At 31.8% G+C, this 21,048-nt stretch overlaps 4 protein-coding genes across 6 annotated transcripts; 2 read left to right on the top strand and 2 right to left on the bottom strand.

The window, feature by feature from the left end:
* Nucleotides 1-2: 2 nt before the first annotated feature.
* On the bottom strand, nt 3-4,453 carry LOC106102121 (peptidyl-prolyl cis-trans isomerase FKBP5; the record flags this gene model as incomplete). The annotated part of the gene is made up of 6 exons (XM_013281531.1): nt 4,259-4,453; nt 3,942-4,133; nt 3,728-3,874; nt 2,937-3,199; nt 561-807; nt 3-29 (listed from the first exon to the last, which is right to left on the bottom strand). Coding segments are annotated over exons 2-6 (876 nt in total), but the record flags the coding sequence as incomplete, so codon positions are not given.
* A 458-nt stretch (nt 4,454-4,911) lies between these two features.
* Nucleotides 4,912-6,268, top strand: LOC106102176 (cyclin-dependent-like kinase 5). The gene is made up of 2 exons (XM_013281587.1): nt 4,912-5,752; nt 5,866-6,268. The coding sequence occupies exons 1-2, from the start codon at nt 5,095-5,097 to the stop codon at nt 6,102-6,104; spliced, it is 897 nt and encodes a 298-aa protein (XP_013137041.1). The 5' UTR covers nt 4,912-5,094; the 3' UTR covers nt 6,105-6,268.
* Nucleotides 6,269-7,118: 850 nt separating this feature from the next.
* On the bottom strand, nt 7,119-8,504 carry LOC106102234 (DNA replication complex GINS protein PSF3). Its single transcript, XM_013281655.1, has 3 exons — nt 8,356-8,504; nt 8,007-8,275; nt 7,119-7,640 (listed from the first exon to the last, which is right to left on the bottom strand). Exons 1-3 carry the CDS (start codon nt 8,447-8,449, stop codon nt 7,416-7,418), a joined length of 588 nt encoding a protein of 195 aa, XP_013137109.1. The 5' UTR covers nt 8,450-8,504; the 3' UTR covers nt 7,119-7,415.
* Nucleotides 8,505-9,010: 506 nt separating this feature from the next.
* On the top strand, nt 9,011-20,920 carry LOC106102418 (microtubule-associated protein futsch-like). 3 transcript variants are annotated; one of them, XM_013281889.1, is made up of 18 exons: nt 9,011-9,243; nt 9,505-9,616; nt 9,906-10,021; nt 10,347-10,417; nt 10,496-10,561; nt 12,437-12,500; nt 13,097-13,201; nt 13,274-13,404; nt 13,545-13,623; nt 13,697-13,780; nt 14,070-14,119; nt 14,358-14,473; nt 14,812-14,986; nt 15,511-15,637; nt 16,109-16,347; nt 17,190-17,361; nt 18,815-20,355; nt 20,512-20,920. In XM_013281889.1, the coding sequence occupies exons 1-18, from the start codon at nt 9,236-9,238 to the stop codon at nt 20,862-20,864; spliced, it is 3,609 nt and encodes a 1,202-aa protein (XP_013137343.1). In that variant the 5' UTR covers nt 9,011-9,235; the 3' UTR covers nt 20,865-20,920. The 3 variants fall into 3 exon arrangements, with proteins under 3 accessions (XP_013137343.1, XP_013137340.1, XP_013137341.1); XM_013281886.1 differs by having other exon boundaries at nt 9,014-9,243; nt 10,496-12,136; XM_013281887.1 differs by having other exon boundaries at nt 9,015-9,243; nt 10,496-12,136; nt 15,514-15,637.
* The last annotated feature ends 128 nt before the right edge of the window (nt 20,921-21,048 follow it).

Here is a 21,048-nt window from a genome sequence, read left to right as displayed (position 1 = left end):
GGCTGGCACGCCAGCACGCGCGTCACCGCCTACGTACACCGCCTTCTCACTGCTCCGTACTTCTCATAGACTTTCATCAACTCACTCGGAGATTCTCTCTATCTCTCTCCCTCCGTCTCTCTCTATCTCTCTCTCTCACTTTTAATAAATATTGAGCCCATCCCTCAGAGATTAAAAATTATATAGACATAGACACTTCTCTAGAAATATTTTTCACATAAACTCACTATTAACTCTATTGACAGATCTTCAATGGCTTCAAACCCATCAAAATCATATCAATATATTTGTATTTAAATGTTCTTATTTCATTTTTTAACTTTTCATTACATAGTTTACTTATATAACAAAAGATGGAACTTATGACAATTTCGCACTTCGCCCGCGGGAATTTAAAAAATAATACCTATGATACTCTCATTGATAATATAGCTTTTTAATGGTAAGAGAATTTTTGTAGTTTTTGAGTTATTATAACACAAACAAAAATACATTTTTTTCTTTATAATATTAGTTTGGATAAGCATCACTATTAGTACTATATTCAAGTTTTGTCATACCTGTAGTGCAGCATCAAAAGCTCCAGCTTTTAATTGTGCAGCGGCCATGTTGTTATGAACTCTGAGGCGTTCCTCCAGCAGTTCCTGCAGTGCGTCAGACGTTTGTGCCAGCTCTCCGGAGGGTGTGGGATCAGTAATACCACCCTCACTCTCATCCAGCACGTCCAGCGCTCGCCGGTACAATTGTATCGCTAATTGAGGCTCCCCACGACCATACCACCAGTTGCCACGGGTACGACGACGAATACTAACAAATTATATTACATTAAAAAACATAATAACTAAACCCTAATATCGTTTAGTGAATAAGATGAAAGCCCACAAGTCAAAATCAGAAAAATATAGTAGCTTAAAAGCATAGTACTAATACTGAAAAAACAATAAACAGTCATTACCAAGTTTGTAACTTAAATTGTTACTTAAAAGCATAGTTTAAACACACTAACATAATCATCAACTTGACTTCATCCTTATGGCAGGTCGCACAGAACATGCTGCTCTTCTATACCTTTCTATGAGACGTAGTATCTGAATCCAATCCCTTTCACACAATCCATCTATACTTTCTTCAGTCTAACCCACTAACATAGTTTAAAATAAGCTATTTCTAAGTTTTTACTTAAAATCAATTTACTAGAACAGTCTTAATTTTTTAAATTTAACATTATATATTAATAATCTCTAATATCTTTAATGTCTTATTTTAATATATAACACATTTTACATGATTTTTTATTAAAAAAAAAAATAAAAAATATGAAACATATTATATAAAAAATAGAAGTCCACTGGCTGCGGAATCCGATGACTTAAGCAACCAGTGGTCAGGGCTGCAGAGACAGGAACCTCCTCACTATTCAAGTGGTTTCTCAAATAACCGCCTTTTGAATCGGGCCCTTAATCCAACTGTCTAGCGAGAGCTTCTTGAGGTGTTGGTCGAAGCTCTTCGCTATTAGCCCGTTTACCGAAACGACTATCGGAATAATGGTAGTATTATAATTTATTTTTTTATAACATAAGGTGGCAAACGAGCAAGTGGCCACCTGAATTCGCCAAAATGGCGAAGCAACCGCTGCCCATAGACATCTGCAATTGCAGATGCGTCGCCTATCCGATGGAGGAGGAGACGCACATAAAGATGATAATTCCTCTTCCTATGCATCTCCTCCATCGTCATATCCACTTCTCCTTCCCATCCTCTCATAAGAAAAGGGTGGTAAAGAGAAAGGGACTTAAAATAGGCCTCCGGAACCACACTCATCAGACGAAACGCGGAATTGCTTCCATTTCACGCCTGTATTCTGTGTGGTCGTGGTATTACACCGGGCGTGCCGGCCCTGCACTGCTAAGATGTTAAAGCGGGCACTACCACTGTTATATTATTATTATATTTAACTATACATAGACCATTATCATACATTAATAATGTACATCATATATCCCCATTAGCATTGTGTAATAATTAATTAACACTGATAACAACTGAACCCTGTACAGAGTCCTGTAATTTATTTGTTAACAGATAACAAATAATTTCTCACAGTCTTTACCCAAATAAACTGATAATTACAAGGTCATAAGTTCAAATTCCTATGGTCATTTTTAATAATTATTCAAGACCTTGACCTCAATCGTACTGAATTTAACAAAGGGTTTGAAACATGGCACAAACCTAGTACAAATTCAGGACAGGAGTTGTTCTAGAAATACAAACTAGTAATACATATGACTGTGTTCCTATTGTTTACTGTTTTTTCAATAATTTCAAACTTTGTTGGTTCAACTAACAAAATGAATTTGTCACATATTTGTCAAAATAAAGTGGTTTGAAATATTGAAATAGCAATTGGGCTAGCTGTATTCCAATATTTCAAATATAATAGGGGGATGCCCCTGTTAATCTATAATAAATGACAAAAGATGCTTTGCATACAGTAAAGCATATTTTCTTGTCATGTTTTTGTGTCATTTCCTATAAAGCTTTTAATATTTTATAACAAAAATGAACATCAGCTTATTGGGTCGGATATGTAGCACTATAAATGTAAAATTACTACACAAAGTACAAAATCAATGACATGTTAGTTAAAATTTAAATTCGATACAATCACAAAACTTTGTTAATCAAGTGACAATGAACTGTGAAACAAACACGACCTTGACACAATTTACATTAATTTTATACAGAAAACTTTACACTCCGCTTCCACTGTTGGAACAAATTATCTCTTATGCTTTAAAAAAATAGTTCGTAATATATTTTTATATGAATTTTATAGTAGAAATCATAATAAACATTTGTACATTTGTAGAGGAACTTAATTTCCTACCCATATTTATAAATTTTCACACAAAATGCAATTAGTAAGTACATACCCTATTTCCATCCTCTCCGCTATAGACAGAGTCTCGTGTTCTGGCTCCTCAGACCAGTCATGCAGTTCCAGCTTAGCCTCCAGCCAAGTATCAGGTCCTATGACAGAACCATTATACTTTGGTCCGTCAGCTTCGCCTATCAAACCCAAGCTCTCTCCGGGCTTCAAACCAGACTCTCCATAGCCAAAACGAGGAGCCATGTGAAGGTGACATGCTTCCCCTTTGTACATAAGTGTCAGAGCTAGATCTAGACCTTGAAGAACCTGAAATACAGTTTTTGTGGTTAAAACAACTATTCTTAGACATGTAGATGTGATTAAAATTGATGACCTAAATTATATACAGTGATACATCAAATTTAATACATGACTGTTATTATTCTATTAGATTTTTCTGTTGTAGTTATGTAAAAAAAAGTTTTTCTGTACATTTCAGAATTTATAAGCTTCAGTAACATGTTAGGTTTATCTTTATTTTTGTGGTTGCAATTTATATGTGCAATTTATATAGCTTGTGAATAAAGTATTTCTGAATAGATCTTGATTAAGATAACTATTATGGTAAATAAGTGATAATCATTAAATATGTACTGAAAAATTGCACATATTTATATACTAGTAAATATGTAAAGTTTATATAATCATTGTAATGTTTTATAGTCATACTTTAAAATCCCAAAAGGACAAAGGAACCAAGTATACATAATCACTGTTAGAATGATAAGATAACAATATTATTATTAGTTTCATTAGGAAAGGATGACAATGACAATATTGCACATATTTACTTACCTCATTATCACCTAGGTATATTTTGACATGATCTCTCTTTTCAAAATAATCTTCATTACTATCCTTGATTTTAATTTCGTAACTGATTCTGCAAATGTCGCCTCTATGTGGTCTCAAACCTTCGGAATCATCGCCTGACTTTATAATCTACAAAAAACATTAATTTAAAAAATCAAGAAAACACTAGCATGATAGCACACTACAAAATATTTACCTTTTTAAGAAGTGCACCAGATCCTAAAAGATCTTGCCATTCGTCTTTTTGCGTCTCGGCTGACTTTTCTTTCTCCGCAGCAGCCGCTTCTGCTAACTTCGCTTCTTCGATTTCATGAGCCGCCGCAGATGCTAGGTCCTCGAATGAGCTACTCTCCGACTTGTCCACCATAGGCTTTTCTCCTTCACTCATCTATAAAAAGTCTCGTGATTTGCGTGTTAAATAAACGTCGTAAAATAATGGTGATTTTATCAAAGCTGAACGTGCAAACCAATACAATCTAAAAGCAAAGAATGTAAGTTAAGGCAAATACGCACCTTCAAAATTTATATCACAAGTAAAATAGATTATATTTTTATAGAATCAATAAATTTCACACATTACAATATTTATATATATCAAAATACGTGTACAAGATGACAATTCAACTTTCTGGAGTGGATTGACTTTTTGTTGACGAATTGTAATGAATGAAATATAAAATTGGAAATGAATGAATTTGTGATTTGAAAATCAAAATGTCAAATTTCCTGCGCAGAAGCCACAGATCAACTTTTAAGTATTGGCAGTAGATTATGGAAACAACCTTTACTATGAAATCAATGTTAAAAACTTTCCGATGGCATGCATTTCCGGACATTTATATTGATTTACTTAATTACTAGTAAGTGATTATTCTTAACTTGTTAATTAATTTAAAAAAAGTAAGCCCAACTACTATACATAGATCTACTAGAACCATATGGCTCCCTGCTATTTTGGGAACTAACAATGTCAGGGTAATAGTCATATTTGTTGTGTTGTTAGTTCCCTTCTCGTACTTTCTTTACGATTTGTGTCTTTTTCTCCAAACAGAGAATTTTCTTTAAATGTGGCAAAAGTACCTTGCTGGTAACTCTTAAGTACTAGTACTAGTAGGCCCCCTTGTCAATGTCAAAAATATGCCACAAGATCCTTGTAGACCTATATAAAATTCTGATTTTTCGTATAAAAAATTTCATAATTTATTATTAAGATAAAATACCAAAATACAGGATTAACTTTTTATACTTTTTGCAGTTATATATTCTTGCGAAGCTTGTGACTGAAGTAATTACGATAAATAATACTAGTGCCTTTACTTCAACTACCTTTTCTATTTACACTATCCGTGATGCAGAAATACGAAAAACTTGAGAAAATCGGGGAAGGCACATACGGGACCGTTTTTAAAGCAAAAAATAAAGAAACTCACGAAATAGTAGCATTAAAACGAGTGAGGTTAGATGACGACGATGAAGGTGTTCCATCGTCTGCCTTACGCGAAATATGCCTTCTCAAAGAACTTAAACACAAGAATATTGTTCGTCTTTACGACGTGTTGCACAGTGAAAAGAAGTTGACTTTAGTATTTGAACATTGTGACCAAGATTTAAAAAAGTATTTTGATAGTCTCAATGGTGAAATTGATCTTGATGTGGTGAAGTCATTCATGTATCAGTTACTCAGAGGATTAGCTTTTTGTCACAGTCACAATGTTTTACATCGTGATTTGAAGCCACAGAATCTCTTGATTAATAAAAATGGAGAACTTAAGTTGGCCGATTTTGGCTTAGCAAGAGCTTTTGGTATACCTGTCAAATGTTACTCAGCAGAAGTAGTCACTTTGTGGTATAGACCACCAGACGTTTTGTTTGGAGCTAAGTTATATACTACTAGTATTGATATGTGGTCAGCAGGATGCATTTTCGCTGAATTAGCTAATTCTGGCCGACCATTATTCCCTGGATCTGATGTAGATGATCAACTCAAAAGGATTTTTAAATTACTTGGTAAGATACCTTGTTTACTATTTTATATTTTTTACTAATTTATGTCCTACTCAACTGTCTCGTACAAAAGAATTAATATTTATAACTATATGTTAATTAATAAACTGTTTTAGGCACTCCAAATGAAGATACATGGCCTGGAGTGACACAGTTGCCTGATTACAAGCCTTTACCAGTATACCAGCCTAGCTTGGGTATCGCACAAGTTGTTCCTCGATTACCAGCCAGGGGTCGAGATCTTTTAGCCAGACTGCTAACCTGTAACCCAGCTTTAAGAATGCCTGCAGATGATGCGATGGCCCATGCCTACTTCCATGACCTTAATCCATCTGTGAAGAATGACAGATGTTAACAATCAATACACCCGTACAAATGTACATCAGAACTATTATTTTGTGATAAAGACAAAGAAGTGTAGAATTGTGACAGAGAAACTTAAGTGATGTATATGTTACAGTAAATGTAATGAATTGAAATTTATTCATAATTTTACCATAACATGTATTTAAGAAAGTGTAATTATTAATTTATTGAATAGTTTAATAGTAATTATGCAATGTAATTATTAATTTATAGTAATTATGTGTAGGGTTGGTATGTTCTTGATATAGAAGAATTTTCAGAGTCCAGTTTGGTAATACTTTTTAATCAAGTATAAGCATCAACCATTTTACTGAATGTTATATAATAATTGGATGATTACTTAAATTGGAAATGTTTGCTACTCTGTATGGTAGGCTGCTAATTAAATAATTTCTTATATTTCTGCTGCCTATATAGTAGGGATTCTCTTACACTTGTTTAGCTGTAATATTTTCATTTATAAAGTAAATTGTAGCTTGTGTATAAACTAAAACTGTGACCTCTACTCTTTAGCAGCAATAGATTTATGCAAAAAATGTAATAATAGTGTGTATTAATTTTCTTTATTGTAGTTAAAACCTTGCACTAACTATAAATTTATAGGTTTTTAATCCAAAAAAATAGCTGCTATTTATTGGCTTTCGAATTTTTAGTGAAACTAATTCACTATTCTTATGTAATAATGAGTGTAACATAATTTAATTGTAATTTGTTCATAGTTGTGATCTCAAAATATTTGATAAATTTTAATATTGAATCAAGTAACACTATATGAGGTAATATAATAAACATCTTTGTATAATATACAGTTTTTGGGGAATTTAAGAATGAATGTATTTAACATGCAATAAATATTTATTACTCTCTGTGTAATCTAATTATTTTAAAGTATTTTTTCTTTAAGAAGTAAAGAAAACACCTTAATCTATCTTGTATTATGTAATAAGTTAAATGCATAAGAGGAAAATAATCAAATATATATTTAAACTACACTTTTATTTGTTTTTACTTACAAGATAAATTATTTAAATATTCATTCATACTCATTCACATTATTGAAATAATTAAACACTAGCTGTCAACTGTGGCAATGTCTGCGCAATATTTAAAAAAAAAAACAAATAGAAGCCTGTGTTCAACATTTCTTCAGTGGGATCCATTATTGTGTCATGGAGACACATAGTAACATCCTTTCATCCATCTAAATTTCCGTATTTATATTATCTTTAGTATTTACTTAACAAACAAGAATTCTTAAAGACAATAAACAAGTGAGACTTCCAAAATTTCTTATAACATTTCAAAACATTTCCATTTCAGCTCTTTTCCGTTTCCTATGACTAGCGACCATATTAGCAGTGCTTAATGGACAGTCTCCTCTCTGCAACCATAGGGATAAAGCTTTTTCAGTCACCGCAGCAGCAGCTGTGCGTTCCCTTTCACTTTCCGATAATGGTTGCAATGAACTGATGGAATCACTTGAAGAACTAGCAGATAATATCATACGAAACCTTTGCCTGAAAGTCTGTAATTTTACAAAAACAATTTACATGACAACCAAAAATTATTGACTTACTAGATTTTGTCCGCATGGACTTAGAAAAAACCAAAAGTAAGTACAAAATACTAAATAAAGACTGTGTTCTTCCAGACTACCCTAACATCTATACCAAATTTCATTGAAATCTGTTTAGCCGTTTAGGCTACAACAAACATTGATCCATCTATCTAACCTCAGACTTTTATAATATTGGTATGAAGTATGATTGGTAGAGCATGAAACTTGACAAAATTTTAAAGGTTGTTTTAAGTAACAGCCTCAGGCTTAAATATCAAACTTAGTTATCTCACAATCTCAACAAAAAAGAGGGTAATTAACAAAAATACTCACATTAATCAGTGTATTAGCAACTTCACCTTTTATATCATGTTTTGCTATATAACAGCCAAGTTCATAAAAATGTTGACCTAATTTATGCAAGTCTACTGTACATGCATCTGCATTCAGTATTTCTCTATATGCTTCTTTATATATTTTTGGCAGGTCAACACTAACCAATGGAGGTCTTCGGAAATATAAAGATTCCGCTAGCCACAGAGGTATTTCAACGTTTGTTCCCATTTTCAAATCATCTTCAGTTGATGAAGGATCTAAGAATCCTAGAAATATCAAAAATTTCCATAATATTCACTAAAGATATTTGAATAGGAAATATTTGTATGCTTAAGTTGATTGTTACCCATTTTAGGCAAATCATGTAGAAGTTTACAAGGTATTTTTTCATTAGTAACCAATATATCCGATATAGATAAATAATTTGATTGCCGAGACATATTATTAGTAAGGTATTTTTATTCTAATTTAAAATGAGTGTTAAATAGTTGTAAAAAACTGGGAAAAACAAACCAAAACAAAACATTAACAATCAACGTCAAATCTAATCTAATACCTCACAGATTATAGATATCTGTGAAGTTATAGTTTATTCAATACACAGATACAAATAAGTGATTAGAGATATTGTAAAATAGTATATAGACAGGCTAAAAGTATTATTTTGTGGCTTTCTGAGTTTCGCCATTTTAACGCTGAAGATATCACATGATAGTGGTGTGAGAATTGAGGATTCAAACTAATGTTAGAGATACAATTACCTGTGAATAGGTTAAGTTCTAACTAAGCAAAAACTGTTATTTCGCTCTTTTCCCATCAATGACCCATCCATTTTATCAGTTTAAAATAAGGTTAACAACGTTTTCAAAATATTAATTATCATTATACATAAAAATAAAAACCCTTAGGTTTTTATTTACGACTGTGTATTACAACGTTCATCTAATTTCCCATTTTTAAAGATAAACTCACCTGTCAAATACAGTTTATTTAGATTTTATATTCTTTATTATCAAGCGTCGATTTCATTTTGAGTTGTTGACTAGTTTTTCCGTCGTATTGTTATTTGTGATTAAAGATTGATTATTAAAATTCATAAATTGTGCTCATTTTGTCTCCATATATTTATTAAATTATTTTTTGACTTTTCTTTTCTAACATGCGGTAGTTAAAGCAATTAGTAAAATTTTATATTAGAAGCCGGTATCAAGGAAGAACCCTCCAAAATGTCGGGGTAAGTTACAAGCAAAAACAAGTAAACAAACACAATAAGATAATATATTGCAATCTAACACTAATTTTATTTCTTCATTTATAAACTTACTTTAAAATAACTACATTTTCATGGTTGTAATAATCACGTCTATTTTTTCTTATACCTCTTATGTTTTATGCCAGTTTTCAGTTTATGAACAGAAGGATAAATATGTATGTTATTTGTGCTCACGGTAAAAAAATTTGATGTTTAAATGTATTCATAACAATTTTGTTTCAGGAAAGCATATACAATAAAAGAAATGAAATCCATAGTGGATTATTTGACAGAACACAAGGCTTACAACGAAATAAAGGGTAGAAAGATGTGGGTGGATTTTGAAAGGTCAAAGGTAAGTCACATTGCAGATTTTTACCTTAATGAATGCTTTATTGATGAAAAATTCACTATAAAGTTGATTTTCGGTTTTATTCCACTAAAAGTGTCCTAAACCAAAGTAGTGTTAAGCTTGATTTAAAAATAAAATTTTGAGGTAATTTCTCCAATATTTTCATTGTTTCATTCAATAAAAGAAACAGTAAAAGATTAAAAAACCTTGCATATGTAATTCTCTCAGTAATTAAGGATTAATAACCACTGGAACAGTGTATTACCTTCTACTTTTTTTAATTTATTTCTAGGTTTTAGATCGGACATGGCAAAGTTTGAAAGAAACATTTCTAAAGCGTATTCTCCCTGATATTCATAATCCATATTATCAATTATCAGTGACACAGATCAGCAGTTTTAGAAATGGGTAAGTAATAGAACATTATTAGGTATCAACTATTCTTTGACTTTTAGGTATCATTTGCTGTTGCTGCATTGTCTATGATGGATAAAAAATATATTAGGAGGGTATGTGTTGTTCCAGTAAGAAATTAGATTAATATACTGAGATCTTAACAAATTAAATAAAGTAAAAACCACATTTTATACAATTTTATGGATTATTGAACTTTAATAATTATTAACTATACATTATACAGCAACTAAATAAATCAATGTTGGTATATTTATTTGTGAATATGTTATGGGAAATTGGTATAGTTATTATATTTAACTAATGTTTAATATTCAAGGTATGATGTAGAAGCAAAACTCAACAACAAGCTAGAAATAAGGACTGTAAGTGAAGAATCAAACATAGATAGTAAGTGTATTAAAGATTCTCAATAAAAAGTTATTTAAAAAAGTAAATATTATAAATAAATTTGATTATAATTTTTAGTTGAGCAGGCAATAAATACAGAGCATCCCAGTACAAGCAATGCTAATGCAAGTGGAAAGAAATCAGGTGAGGATACAATATCTACAAAAACCATAACCCAGCATAGATCATCAGCTGAAACTGTTGTAATTGATACTTGTTATGATACTGCTGAAGATATACAAAAGGAATTGGAAGGTATAAATGACGAGAAAAATAACAGCAGTCAAACAACACAAAAATCATTACGCGATTTCATAACTTATTCAGAACCACTGATACCTGCAATCCAAGATGTAATTAATGATTTTGCAACCGATGAAGAGTCAGATACTGTATCTAAGATGGAAATCGTGGAAAATATTAACACTGAAAGTTCTAAAGCCATTAATGAAACAACAGAGGCAATTGTAATTTCGGACACAGAAGATGTATGCGATCAAAATGTATCCCCAGATCAATCTGAAAAGAATGTAAATGATCAAGATAATGAAGTTACAATAGAAAACAATGAGCAATTGAATAAGACAGGGCAGGTGACACAAACCGCAACCGAAACATCTGTTCAGGAAATCACATCAACGGAAGATGTTGTAACTGTCCAAAGTTCTAGTGACCTTGCTTCAGAACAAGTGACTTTTATCGATACAGACAAAAACAAAGAAATTGTGACTTCTAACAATGCAGAAGATATCAGAAATTCTATACAAAATGAACCTGAGAAGATAAACAATGGTGAGGAGATTATAACTCAAAATACAACTGGTAATACAACAGACTCAATAATTCCTAATAATCAAGAAGCTTTAAATACTCAATGTGAAATGGTCAGTCAAACCAAACATAATGAGTCTAAAACTACTGAGAATAGTCAAGAAAATCAGTCCAAATCTACTGAGAATAAAGACAATCAGTCCAAACTTACTGAGAATTATGAGGAAAATCAGTTTAAATCTACTGAGAATAGTAAAGAAAATCAGTCCAAATCTACTGAGAATAATAAAGACAATCAGTCTAAACCTACTGAAAAAGACAAAGAAGCGCAATTCAAAATTAACGAATCAAATAAAAGGAAACGGGCAACTTCTCAAGGTCCAGCAGTTCCAAAAGGTAAAAGGAGTTTAATAAAAAATTCAAAGCCTTTTTCAGTGTCTGATACTGATGTTGGAATTAAAGAAAATCAGAAAGACAATAACATTGTAACAAAAACATATTCAAAACCTAAGCCTAAAAAATTAAAAATGGCTAATACAGAAAAGAAAGAGGAAAGCATACCTGATAGAAACACAAAGGAGTTAGAAAAAGTAACAGAGATCAATGAGGATGAAATTCCAGCAACAGATGTAACAAAAATACAGCCTACAAAGAATATCAGCCCCGAGATTCAAAATCCTTGCTTGAAAAGTGTCAGCTTGTATGAAGAAGAGTTTACATCGACCAGATACACCGAATCAAGTGACGCAGGTGTACCAGAAACCAGAGAAAGGCCGAAAGAAAGAAATACAGAAACCAAAAATTCCGATAACGATATATTACAGTTAACATCCCACTCAGAATCGCACTCAGAGAGTGAACTTAAAAGAAAATCTCCACCGGTACACAGAGTTCCCATTAAATCTGAAAGGGAGAAAATATTAGCTAATGTGTTTGGATTTTCTAGCGGTAAGTTATATAAGCTTTAAGTGTGGCATGGGTTGGCTTACAGTTAAGTAGATATCATTTTTTTCTTAAAACACTATTAAATAACGTTACAAAATATAATGGTCTTCATTAATAAAAAAAAGAATTGATTATTGAAAAATGCACATGTTTTTTTTATCTAGGGAAACTTAGATAAGTCGATGTGCACATTTTACTTCTATCTTGAAGCTTGTATTGTGTAATGTGACATAACAATTTGCTTATACCTTTAAAAAAGTGTGTTTATACTCTGCCATATATTAAAGTAAATAATATTTTAAGGTGCAACCAGACACGGCCGTAAACGACGCATAAGTCATCGGAAATCGGCGCCTCGACAACCACGGTAAGAAGAAATATCATAGTTCTATAATAGTAGGCAGAGATTATGGAGCACAAGGGAGGCGAAAATGTAATATATGTAATACTAGGTATTGCTCCAGATTTTGTTCTGGTGAAAATTAAAAACAAATACTAAACAATATAGCCGATGTTATTCACTGATATTGAGATTTTAACGGTAAAAAATTTTTGAAAGTGACCCAGTAGTTTTTGAGTTTTTTCAATACATTCTAAAATACAAATACATACTCTTTTAAGCTTAAGCTTTTCCTGTCCCACTGGGTTACCTGTAAAAAATTGCCTATAGCAATACGGCCCTTACGCAATTCTTGTCTTAGTTTAAGTATGTGTAGTGTCATTTTGTACAAAAGAATTTAATAAATAAATAAAAACCAGCATGACTTAGGGTCCTTCAAGAAGCAAGCGTATAATTTCCTCAAAGGTCGGCAACACATCTCTTGTTCTTCTGTTGAGGATGTCCGTGGGCGTCGTTAACCACCTCTGTGTTCCTGCAGCTTGTTTGCCCCCCCCCCCCCTTTTATTAAAAAAAATGAATATATATCTTATATAAGTATATGAATATGTGAATTTGTCTACCAGTACCAGATTATTAAGTTCAGACTCAAGTGAATGGACTTCAGAGAGCGACACAGAATATGTTTCTCCGCCGCGTGGACGAAAAGACAGACATCCAAAAAAATATCTGTAAGTATCTAATTTGTGATTTAAAAATACCTTAATATTTCAGCATCAATAAAAAGTTTTTTTTCTCCACAGAAGACAAAAACCAGCCCGAATATATTCTCTTGAAGAAAACGGCGGTTTATTTGTAATGCATGGAAAGAAAATATATCCCGTAGTGAAAGACGGGAAACTAGTCAAGGGATATGTCACTTACGCTTCAGAACGTAAGATTTTTGTAATACTTTGTAATATAAATTTCTAAAAAATGATGTTTATTATTTTAACATATCTTTCTTTAAATGTATTTTTAAGAATTCATGAGACTTTTCTATTTACGATTTATTTGTTATAAATTTACTCACAGGCGATTCAGGTGACGAAGACGAGTCTTATTGGAAACATAAGTATATTGAAGAAAAGAAACGAGCAGCTCAATTGACTAAGTAAGTTTTTTAGACACTTTTGGTTTTTTAACATTTGAATAAAAATATTTATTATTTTTACTAAATTTGACAGACTGCTCCGCCAATCAGAAAACAACAATCAACCTCAAAGTGATAGATGTTCAGAAGTTGATCTAACAAATCCCAGTCCGCCAAAGTGAGTATCGCAAATTATTTATTACTAGCTTTCGCTCGCGACTCCGTCCGCGTAGAATAAGATAAAACAAAAACGATTAGCCTATGTGTTCTTTTAGACTATCCACTACATCTATACTAAATTTCATCTAAATCTGTTCAGCTGTTTAGGTTACAAACTCTAACAAACATCCATCTAAACTTTTACATTTATAATATTAGTATCTTTTAAAATCCTTGTGTTACCTTTATGCAAACGATTTTTGTACATAAATAACCTCGTATGCATAACAGAACTATTTTCATTACAGGAAACAGAAAATATCTACACCTCAAATGGAAACTAAACTAGAAACTTCTGGTATGTATCTATACAAATATAATAAAGCGTAAACATACATTACTTCGTGGCGTAGGATGTCAGCAATCACAGTATATTTTTATATAATTCTTTCTTTAAAAAGCCCTTCTTACGACACACTTTAAGTTATATGTTTTCACGTTATTAAACTTAGGGGGTAACTTCATGTAGGAAAAAGACCATACATTAGATAATCCTCTTTTAGATAATATAAAACCTGTGATTTAATTTTTTTTAGCAATACCAGAAAATATACCAAATAAAACTGCACCAGAAGTACAAAAAGAACCTGCGTTACCGAAAGAAGTAGTTCGTAATGAGCCTGTTAAAATTAAAATAACGAAACAGAATAAGGTATGTGTTTTAGCAAATATTAAAACATCACATTTTTTTTTCATTTGTCATTACTGATATCGTAATATACTTGGTAAAAAATAATTTATGCAACTAATTTTTTTAAAAAAAAAACTCACCTAACATTGTAATACTAATAAAATGTAAATACTAGCTTTCTTGTATATAAACAAAAGTATGCAGCCTATGTGTTCTTCCAGACTATCCTCTACATCTATACCAAATTTTATCGAAATCTGTTCAGCTGTTTGACTACAAATTCTAACATACATCCCTCCATCTAAACTTTTGTATTTATAACATTAGTAAGAAGTAACGTTTTGATTCTTTTTTTATAGGAAATAGAATTAGAAGGTCACTGGTCTCAACTACACCCAATCTTTGACCATGTGTATGAAATATTCCACAAACAAGTTGAACCTGTAACGGAATCAAAACCTTCACCTCCCTCGAAACAGTCTAAAACCTGCCTCAGTGGACTGTCTACCCCAATTATACCACATATAGACCCAGGTACGTATAATTCATTAGTTAACAAAAAAAACTATAAAGGTATTCAGGGACCGAAAATACAAATTAAACGATTGGATGAAAAATCAATAATATCTCTACGTTTTTTTTTATTTTTGAGTTATTTATTGTGTCATATTTTTGAGTTATTCCAATACAATACAAATATTTCCTCTATAAAATATTAAGGGCCTGTCCCACCACTGGTTGATGATAGCTTAAACATGACGTCACTGTCTGATAAGGAAACAAAATCCGATATTTCCGTCACATATTTTACATGTTGGATTGTTATCAGGTAATTTACAATTTTAGCGGGACAGGCCCTAAGTATTAAAAAAAATATGTAACCCAAAGTTTGCAGTTAATATATTATATTTGAATATATTTTGCCCCACTGTTTAAATACATTACCTAATTACAGTTGGGTTGGTACACTAGTTACTAGTAGTCAACTTTAATTATACTTAGTATTAGTAAAAATAAATAAGTAAAGATTTTGTTAATGTGTTATTGTTTCCGACTAGCAGTGACGCACGCCACGGTCAGTAAACTGGAGACGGAGATATTTGCAGAGATCAATGCTCGCGACAAAATTGAAAGAAGCATCACTCCCCTGTCAATATCCAGTGACTCCTCGAAACTGTCCAAAAGGTATTTATCTTACTAATCTTATTATCTGTCTGTCTGTCTGTCTGTATATCAATAGAAAAAATCCAAATTTCGGGAAGATGTATTTGCGTTGCTGATAACGAAAATTGCATTTAAATTTTGTCTGTCTGTCTGTCTATCTGTAATCTCCGAAACGGCTGGGCTGATTTCGACAGGACATTCACTGAAGGGTAGCTGACATAATTACATGCTATTTTTTTTATCTTAATATTGGTGGATATTGAAATAAAGCGATCCTCCTTTTACTATAAAAAATTGCGAAAGTGTGGATACATGAAATTTAGCATAAATGTAGATAGTCTGGAACACACCAACAACTTACTAAGTTTTTTTTTTTTAATTCCTTGCGTATTTATTATCTCACTTTGAGGGCGAATATTAGTTTTAAATAAAATTAATACTCGAATATTTGACATTCTTTTATACCATTATCTTTTATTCCATATATAATAGAAATGAGCAAACAGAAATAAGTAAAAAGTCTATAATGAGTGACCCACGGACACCAGAAATAGAGAAAAATGAATTAAACTCATCTAATGAAGTGGAGAAAGAACGAAATATGAAGAAAGTACAAAATGTGGAGAAAGAACAGAATGTGGAAAAACTGGCTTCAGGAGATGGTGAAAATAAAACATCCCCTACTACTGTGCCGAAACGAGTTACAAGAAGATCCATGAATACTCTTCGAGGTGAGTTAAACGCAGATTTAAATTAACTGCCACATGTTCTGTTTACTGTACTAAGTGTGACCCTAAGTGTGGATTTTATGTCAGGAATATTTATTAAGTTAAAACGTCGATAGCTGCTTCAGTGACATTCAATATTATTGACTCTCCATAGAGTTCTTTTGAAATGTGTTCAATTCGTCAATAACATCTTACTTCTAACTAATATTATAAATGCGAAAGTTTAGACAGATGGAGGTTTACTAGAGTTTTTAGCCTAAATTGCTGAATGGATGTCGATAAAATTTGGCACATACATAGAGGATTGTCTGGAAGAACACAATGGCTACTTGCTTTTTTTTTTAAATTCTACGCAGACGGAGTCACGGACGAAAGCTAATTATCTATACTACCAATTAACAAAACTGTGTAATTTAATTATCTAAACTTTTTATTACCCAATTGACAAAGAGGGTAATGTTTTCTTGTGTCTTTAATCTTAATTATTAAATTTTAATTCCATTTTTATGCTTAGAGTTGAAACAACTGCCTCCCTAGACAAAGAGACTTTGGATTAGAGATAACGCTAGTAGAATCAACAAAATTTGCCGAAATGTACATATACGTAATACGTAACAAGCACGTGACTTATCGAATATTATTTACAGTTTCATACTTACATTTTTGACTTTTCGATCAGTGATATTGATAGGAATGTCTAAGGGGGCTGATCTTGTCGAAGGAGTAACTATTCGATTTCATATTCATGTTTTTTGTCTTAAGTAACAAATATTATCATTAAAGAATATTATGCTATTTTAGGTTTTTAGGTATCAAGTTTTTTTAATAACTTTTTTCTATTGTAGAGAGCACTGAAAGTAAAGTAACTACAAGAACAAAGAAGAGCAAAGAGCCAGCCGATGTGACAGAGGACGAGACCAACGTGAGATACAAGTTCCCTTCCCCGCCGCGCTCCGTCAGGAAGGCTACGAGATCCACCGCCAACAAAACGAAACATACAAAAACTAAGAATACATAGTGAGTAGTGATATTAATGTCTACATATATGATATACAAACTGTTCATTTTAACATACACAATCGAATAATCAGATTTTTGCAGATTTTTTGCATTTTTACCCTTTTAATGTTTGTGAATCAAACTATCTATGGTCTGGTCATTATTCTATGATAATATTTCTAGTTGTATCAAAAATTAAATAAAGTATCTTAATCTGGAAACTTTTTGCATTTATATATTTTAATTAAATGGTTGTTCTCCTTTTAGTTAATTTATTTATTTAGGGACTATTTTATTAGAAAGCTTTCCCTTTGTACAATTTCTTGTAATCCGGTGGGATGTTTTGATCTACTTTTTTAAAATTTTTAATTATTAGTCGCGGTTTGATTTTTAAATTATGCTAAAGTGAACAGAACTTTGTCACAAATGTGAAATATCTATATTTTGAGAATGTTTTTTTTTTTCAAAAGTATCAGGATATTGATTCGATTATATACATTTTAATTAATTATGAAGTAAGTACATATAAAGGTTAAAATTGTGTAAAAGATATCTTCAAATTGAATTGTATCATACAGATATGAAATGACAGTACAAGTAGATTTATAGTAGTGATATAAATCATATTTATTTGTATTAACTTTTATATTTTACTGTGCATTTATATTTCTTCGTATTAAGAGTCGAAAATTAGATACAGAATTCTGTCGTATTTTTAGCAACTTTAGATATAAGTACCCATGTCTTGAAATATGTAGTATGATTTTTTCTCTGTAATGTTCGTATGAATGGGATTAGGTGTGTAATTGTGGCAAATAAATTGTTTTAGAATCAAGTTTTTTTATTTCTTCAACAAATTTGAAACTTTCACTTAAGAGGTTAAGTAGTTAAGTAGTATGGTAAGTGTGGCTTGGACAATGTCTTTATCTGGCTTAATGCTTGTATGCTTTGTATATTAAAAGTATGGATGGAAAACAAGTGCGGTAAAAGGTATGTTGTGAAAGTTAGTAACACCCATGCTGCTACAACTTTTTTGTATGAAAGTACACTCTGTAATCGAGGTAGCAGTGAAAGTGTTAAAAAAAGACTTAACCAGAGACAGTAATTAGATTTATAACCAAAAAGTGTGCATGATTTTTCAGAATGGCAATGTTTTTCGTTAACCACCTGTTTAAGTGTGTTTTTTTCACTGAGACATGTAACGCACAGTAAATATTGGCTTGATAAAATAAAAAAAAATCAGTCGTCATCATTTTCATGGCACCTTATTTCCTGATTATAATTAATATTTGTTTCTAATTATCCTGAAAAAATGTGGGCTTTTTTATATGTTAAGTAAGGGTACATTCATTTTTTTTTAATTTATTTTGCACGCATTTTTCACCCTCGGCATGGTTTTATAATTTGTAACACCTATGACGCTTTTCCTGCTTGTTCGCATGCCATAACCCTTTTTTTTCATATTTAACAGCGTCAAGAAAACCGCGGCTGTTACAACGTTGGATACCGCGATTTTGAACACTATAGAAAGCAGTCAAGGGTACCAGGACTCTGATGTAAGTCCGCCAAAACTGCTTAGAAAAAGAAAGTTAAGAAGAAACACGTTAAGCGACAAAATAAGACCAATCAGTCGGAAAAATAATCGTAGGAGGAGTCAATTGAATTATTACGAAATGTCCGATCAATCGAGCAACTCATGTCCAAATCTTGGTTTGTCAAAGTCAATACAAAAGGAAGGATTCAGTTCAAACTCAGATATCTATAGATCGGAGTCATTACAGTTGTTGATGCCGAAAGCGAAAATAAATATCGGAATGAACCCAACAAATGCAGTGTTCAATGCATTCTCAGAGGAATTAGAACGAATAATAAATAATGCTAGTGAAAATAATGCTGAACTACCTTCTACTGATAAAGATTTACTTACACTTGCAAACACCTCTAATGGTAATAGTTCCAGCAATGTGTCTTTACCTCCTTCTCCCATTCTATCTATTGTAGAAAATTTATCCATCGACAAAAATTCTTTGAAAGGTTTCTTCGATGATAATGTACATGGACATCAAATAGAAGAATGTAATAACGATCTTTTAACTAATGAAGACGTGACAATGCTATTAATGGGACCGGACTGCGACAACCAAGCTACAACGTTAAATGCAGAACAAAATAACAATCAAAACAGTGAAAATGCGATGGACACAGATTCTATCTTAAATAAATTGTGCACAGTAAATTTGAATCAAGATAATCCTACAATATCAGACAGTTTACACCAAAAGATACGTAATCTGCTTCTAGAAAGTACGAAAAAAATACAACCAATACCACAAATTATAGTGCCTAGAGACAGCAGTGCAATGGATGTAGATAATGGCATAGAAGTTGACAAGAACAAAAGATCAAATAAACGTTGTTCTACGCCACTAAAGCGCCAAATCAGTAAAAAGACAAAAAAGAAAAACCCTAGTATAGAAGCATTTATCGAAGAAGAACATACAGATTCTTGTTCACAAAGTGCAAGGAGATCGTGTCCCCCGTTAACATGCAATTCATCTAACGTGGAATATTTAAATCCAGAATCTGCCAATCAAACTACAAAACCGCGAAATTCAAGAGGTAGAAAGAAAAAAGAAGATATTATCAAAGTTAAAATTCTCAGACCTAAAGCTAGAAGTCATTCGAGGGAAATTTTAAGAAAACAAGATAATAATAGAGAAACCAAATCTGTACATGGTGATAGTGGAATAAATGAGACAGAATCCAGTATACATCAGCAGTTAGACAAAAGTGTCGAACTTATACATAACCATTCTGAAACATGTTTACAAACAGACGAATGTTTAGATAATAGCGTAGAATACGTTGAAAGTCACAAATCTCTTATATGCGTTACTGACTCGGATCTTTCTAATAACATTGAAATTGACAGTCAGGCGGGCACTGACTTCGTCAAACACACACAATGTGAACTTTTAATAGGTGATAGTGCTGCAAATATTTCGTGTAATGGTAAGTACAGATGTTACAATTTTTTGTCATTATTTTAATTAAACTTGTATCCTAATAAACTATATCCACATCCAACCACATCCACATCAACTACAAAATCTCTTATCTAATCGAATTATTCACTTTCTTATGTTTGACATTTTTTTTTGTTTTCAGTTATACAACCTATTCCAGCAAATGTAAGTTGTAATGAAACATTGCCAATGCTAAGTAGGGAATCTCCCAATAGCCTTATAACAGAAGATCTATCTGAACCGGATCAAGAGCAAATTTCTGATAGAGCTTCAAGATGGTATCTTTTGTCTGAAGATGAAAATACAAACACCAATTTACCTCAAAATTTTGACTTTGCATCTGATCTCGATAAACTATTTCCCGTCGCTTGTGCTGTACCCAATTTATCTACAATAACAGAAATGTCTAAGGATAACGACAATAGACCGGTAGACCCGGACGGAGACACGAGAAATGATTTACTTTCGCAGAGTCTTTTTGATAGTAATTTTTAAGTTTTTAGATATCAAGTTTTAAAAAGTAAACAGAGTATTAATTAAACAAACTTCAATAAATGTCTTTTAAATATTAATTTGTTCATTATTTTCCAATGTTCAAAGCGTTATATTCTTGAGATATCTTCAGCTTAAATCTTAACCGTTAGCTTAGCTTACATGGATGAAACAATTACCATTGCAC

This window comes from Papilio polytes, unplaced genomic scaffold (assembly GCF_000836215.1).
Source record: "Papilio polytes unplaced genomic scaffold, Ppol_1.0 DF823923.1, whole genome shotgun sequence".
NCBI lineage: Eukaryota > Metazoa > Arthropoda > Insecta > Lepidoptera > Papilionidae > Papilio > Papilio polytes.
This window is presented reverse-complemented; position numbering and strand designations above follow the sequence as displayed.

What these genes read in the sequence shown, in the direction of transcription:
- LOC106102176 (XM_013281587.1), top strand. Translation starts at nt 5,095, where the DNA reads ATGCAGAAATACGAAAAACTTGAGAAAATCGGGGAAGGCACATACGGG. An exon ending in AAGGATTTTTAAATTACTTG is followed by an intron (nt 5,753 to 5,865) that starts GTAAGATACCTT and finishes AAACTGTTTTAG; the next exon opens with GCACTCCAAATGAAGATACA.
- LOC106102234 (XM_013281655.1), bottom strand. Translation starts at nt 8,449, where the DNA reads ATGTCTCGGCAATCAAATTATTTATCTATATCGGATATATTGGTTACT. An exon ending in ACATGATTTGCCTAAAATGG is followed by an intron (nt 8,276 to 8,355) that starts GTAACAATCAAC and finishes TGATATTTCTAG; the next exon opens with GATTCTTAGATCCTTCATCA. An exon ending in TTGCTAATACACTGATTAAT is followed by an intron (nt 7,641 to 8,006) that starts GTGAGTATTTTT and finishes GTAAAATTACAG; the next exon opens with ACTTTCAGGCAAAGGTTTCG.
- LOC106102418 (XM_013281886.1), top strand. An exon ending in ACAAAAACTAAGAATACATA is followed by an intron (nt 17,362 to 18,814) that starts GTGAGTAGTGAT and finishes CATATTTAACAG; the next exon opens with CGTCAAGAAAACCGCGGCTG. An exon ending in TGCAAATATTTCGTGTAATG is followed by an intron (nt 20,356 to 20,511) that starts GTAAGTACAGAT and finishes TTTTGTTTTCAG; the next exon opens with TTATACAACCTATTCCAGCA.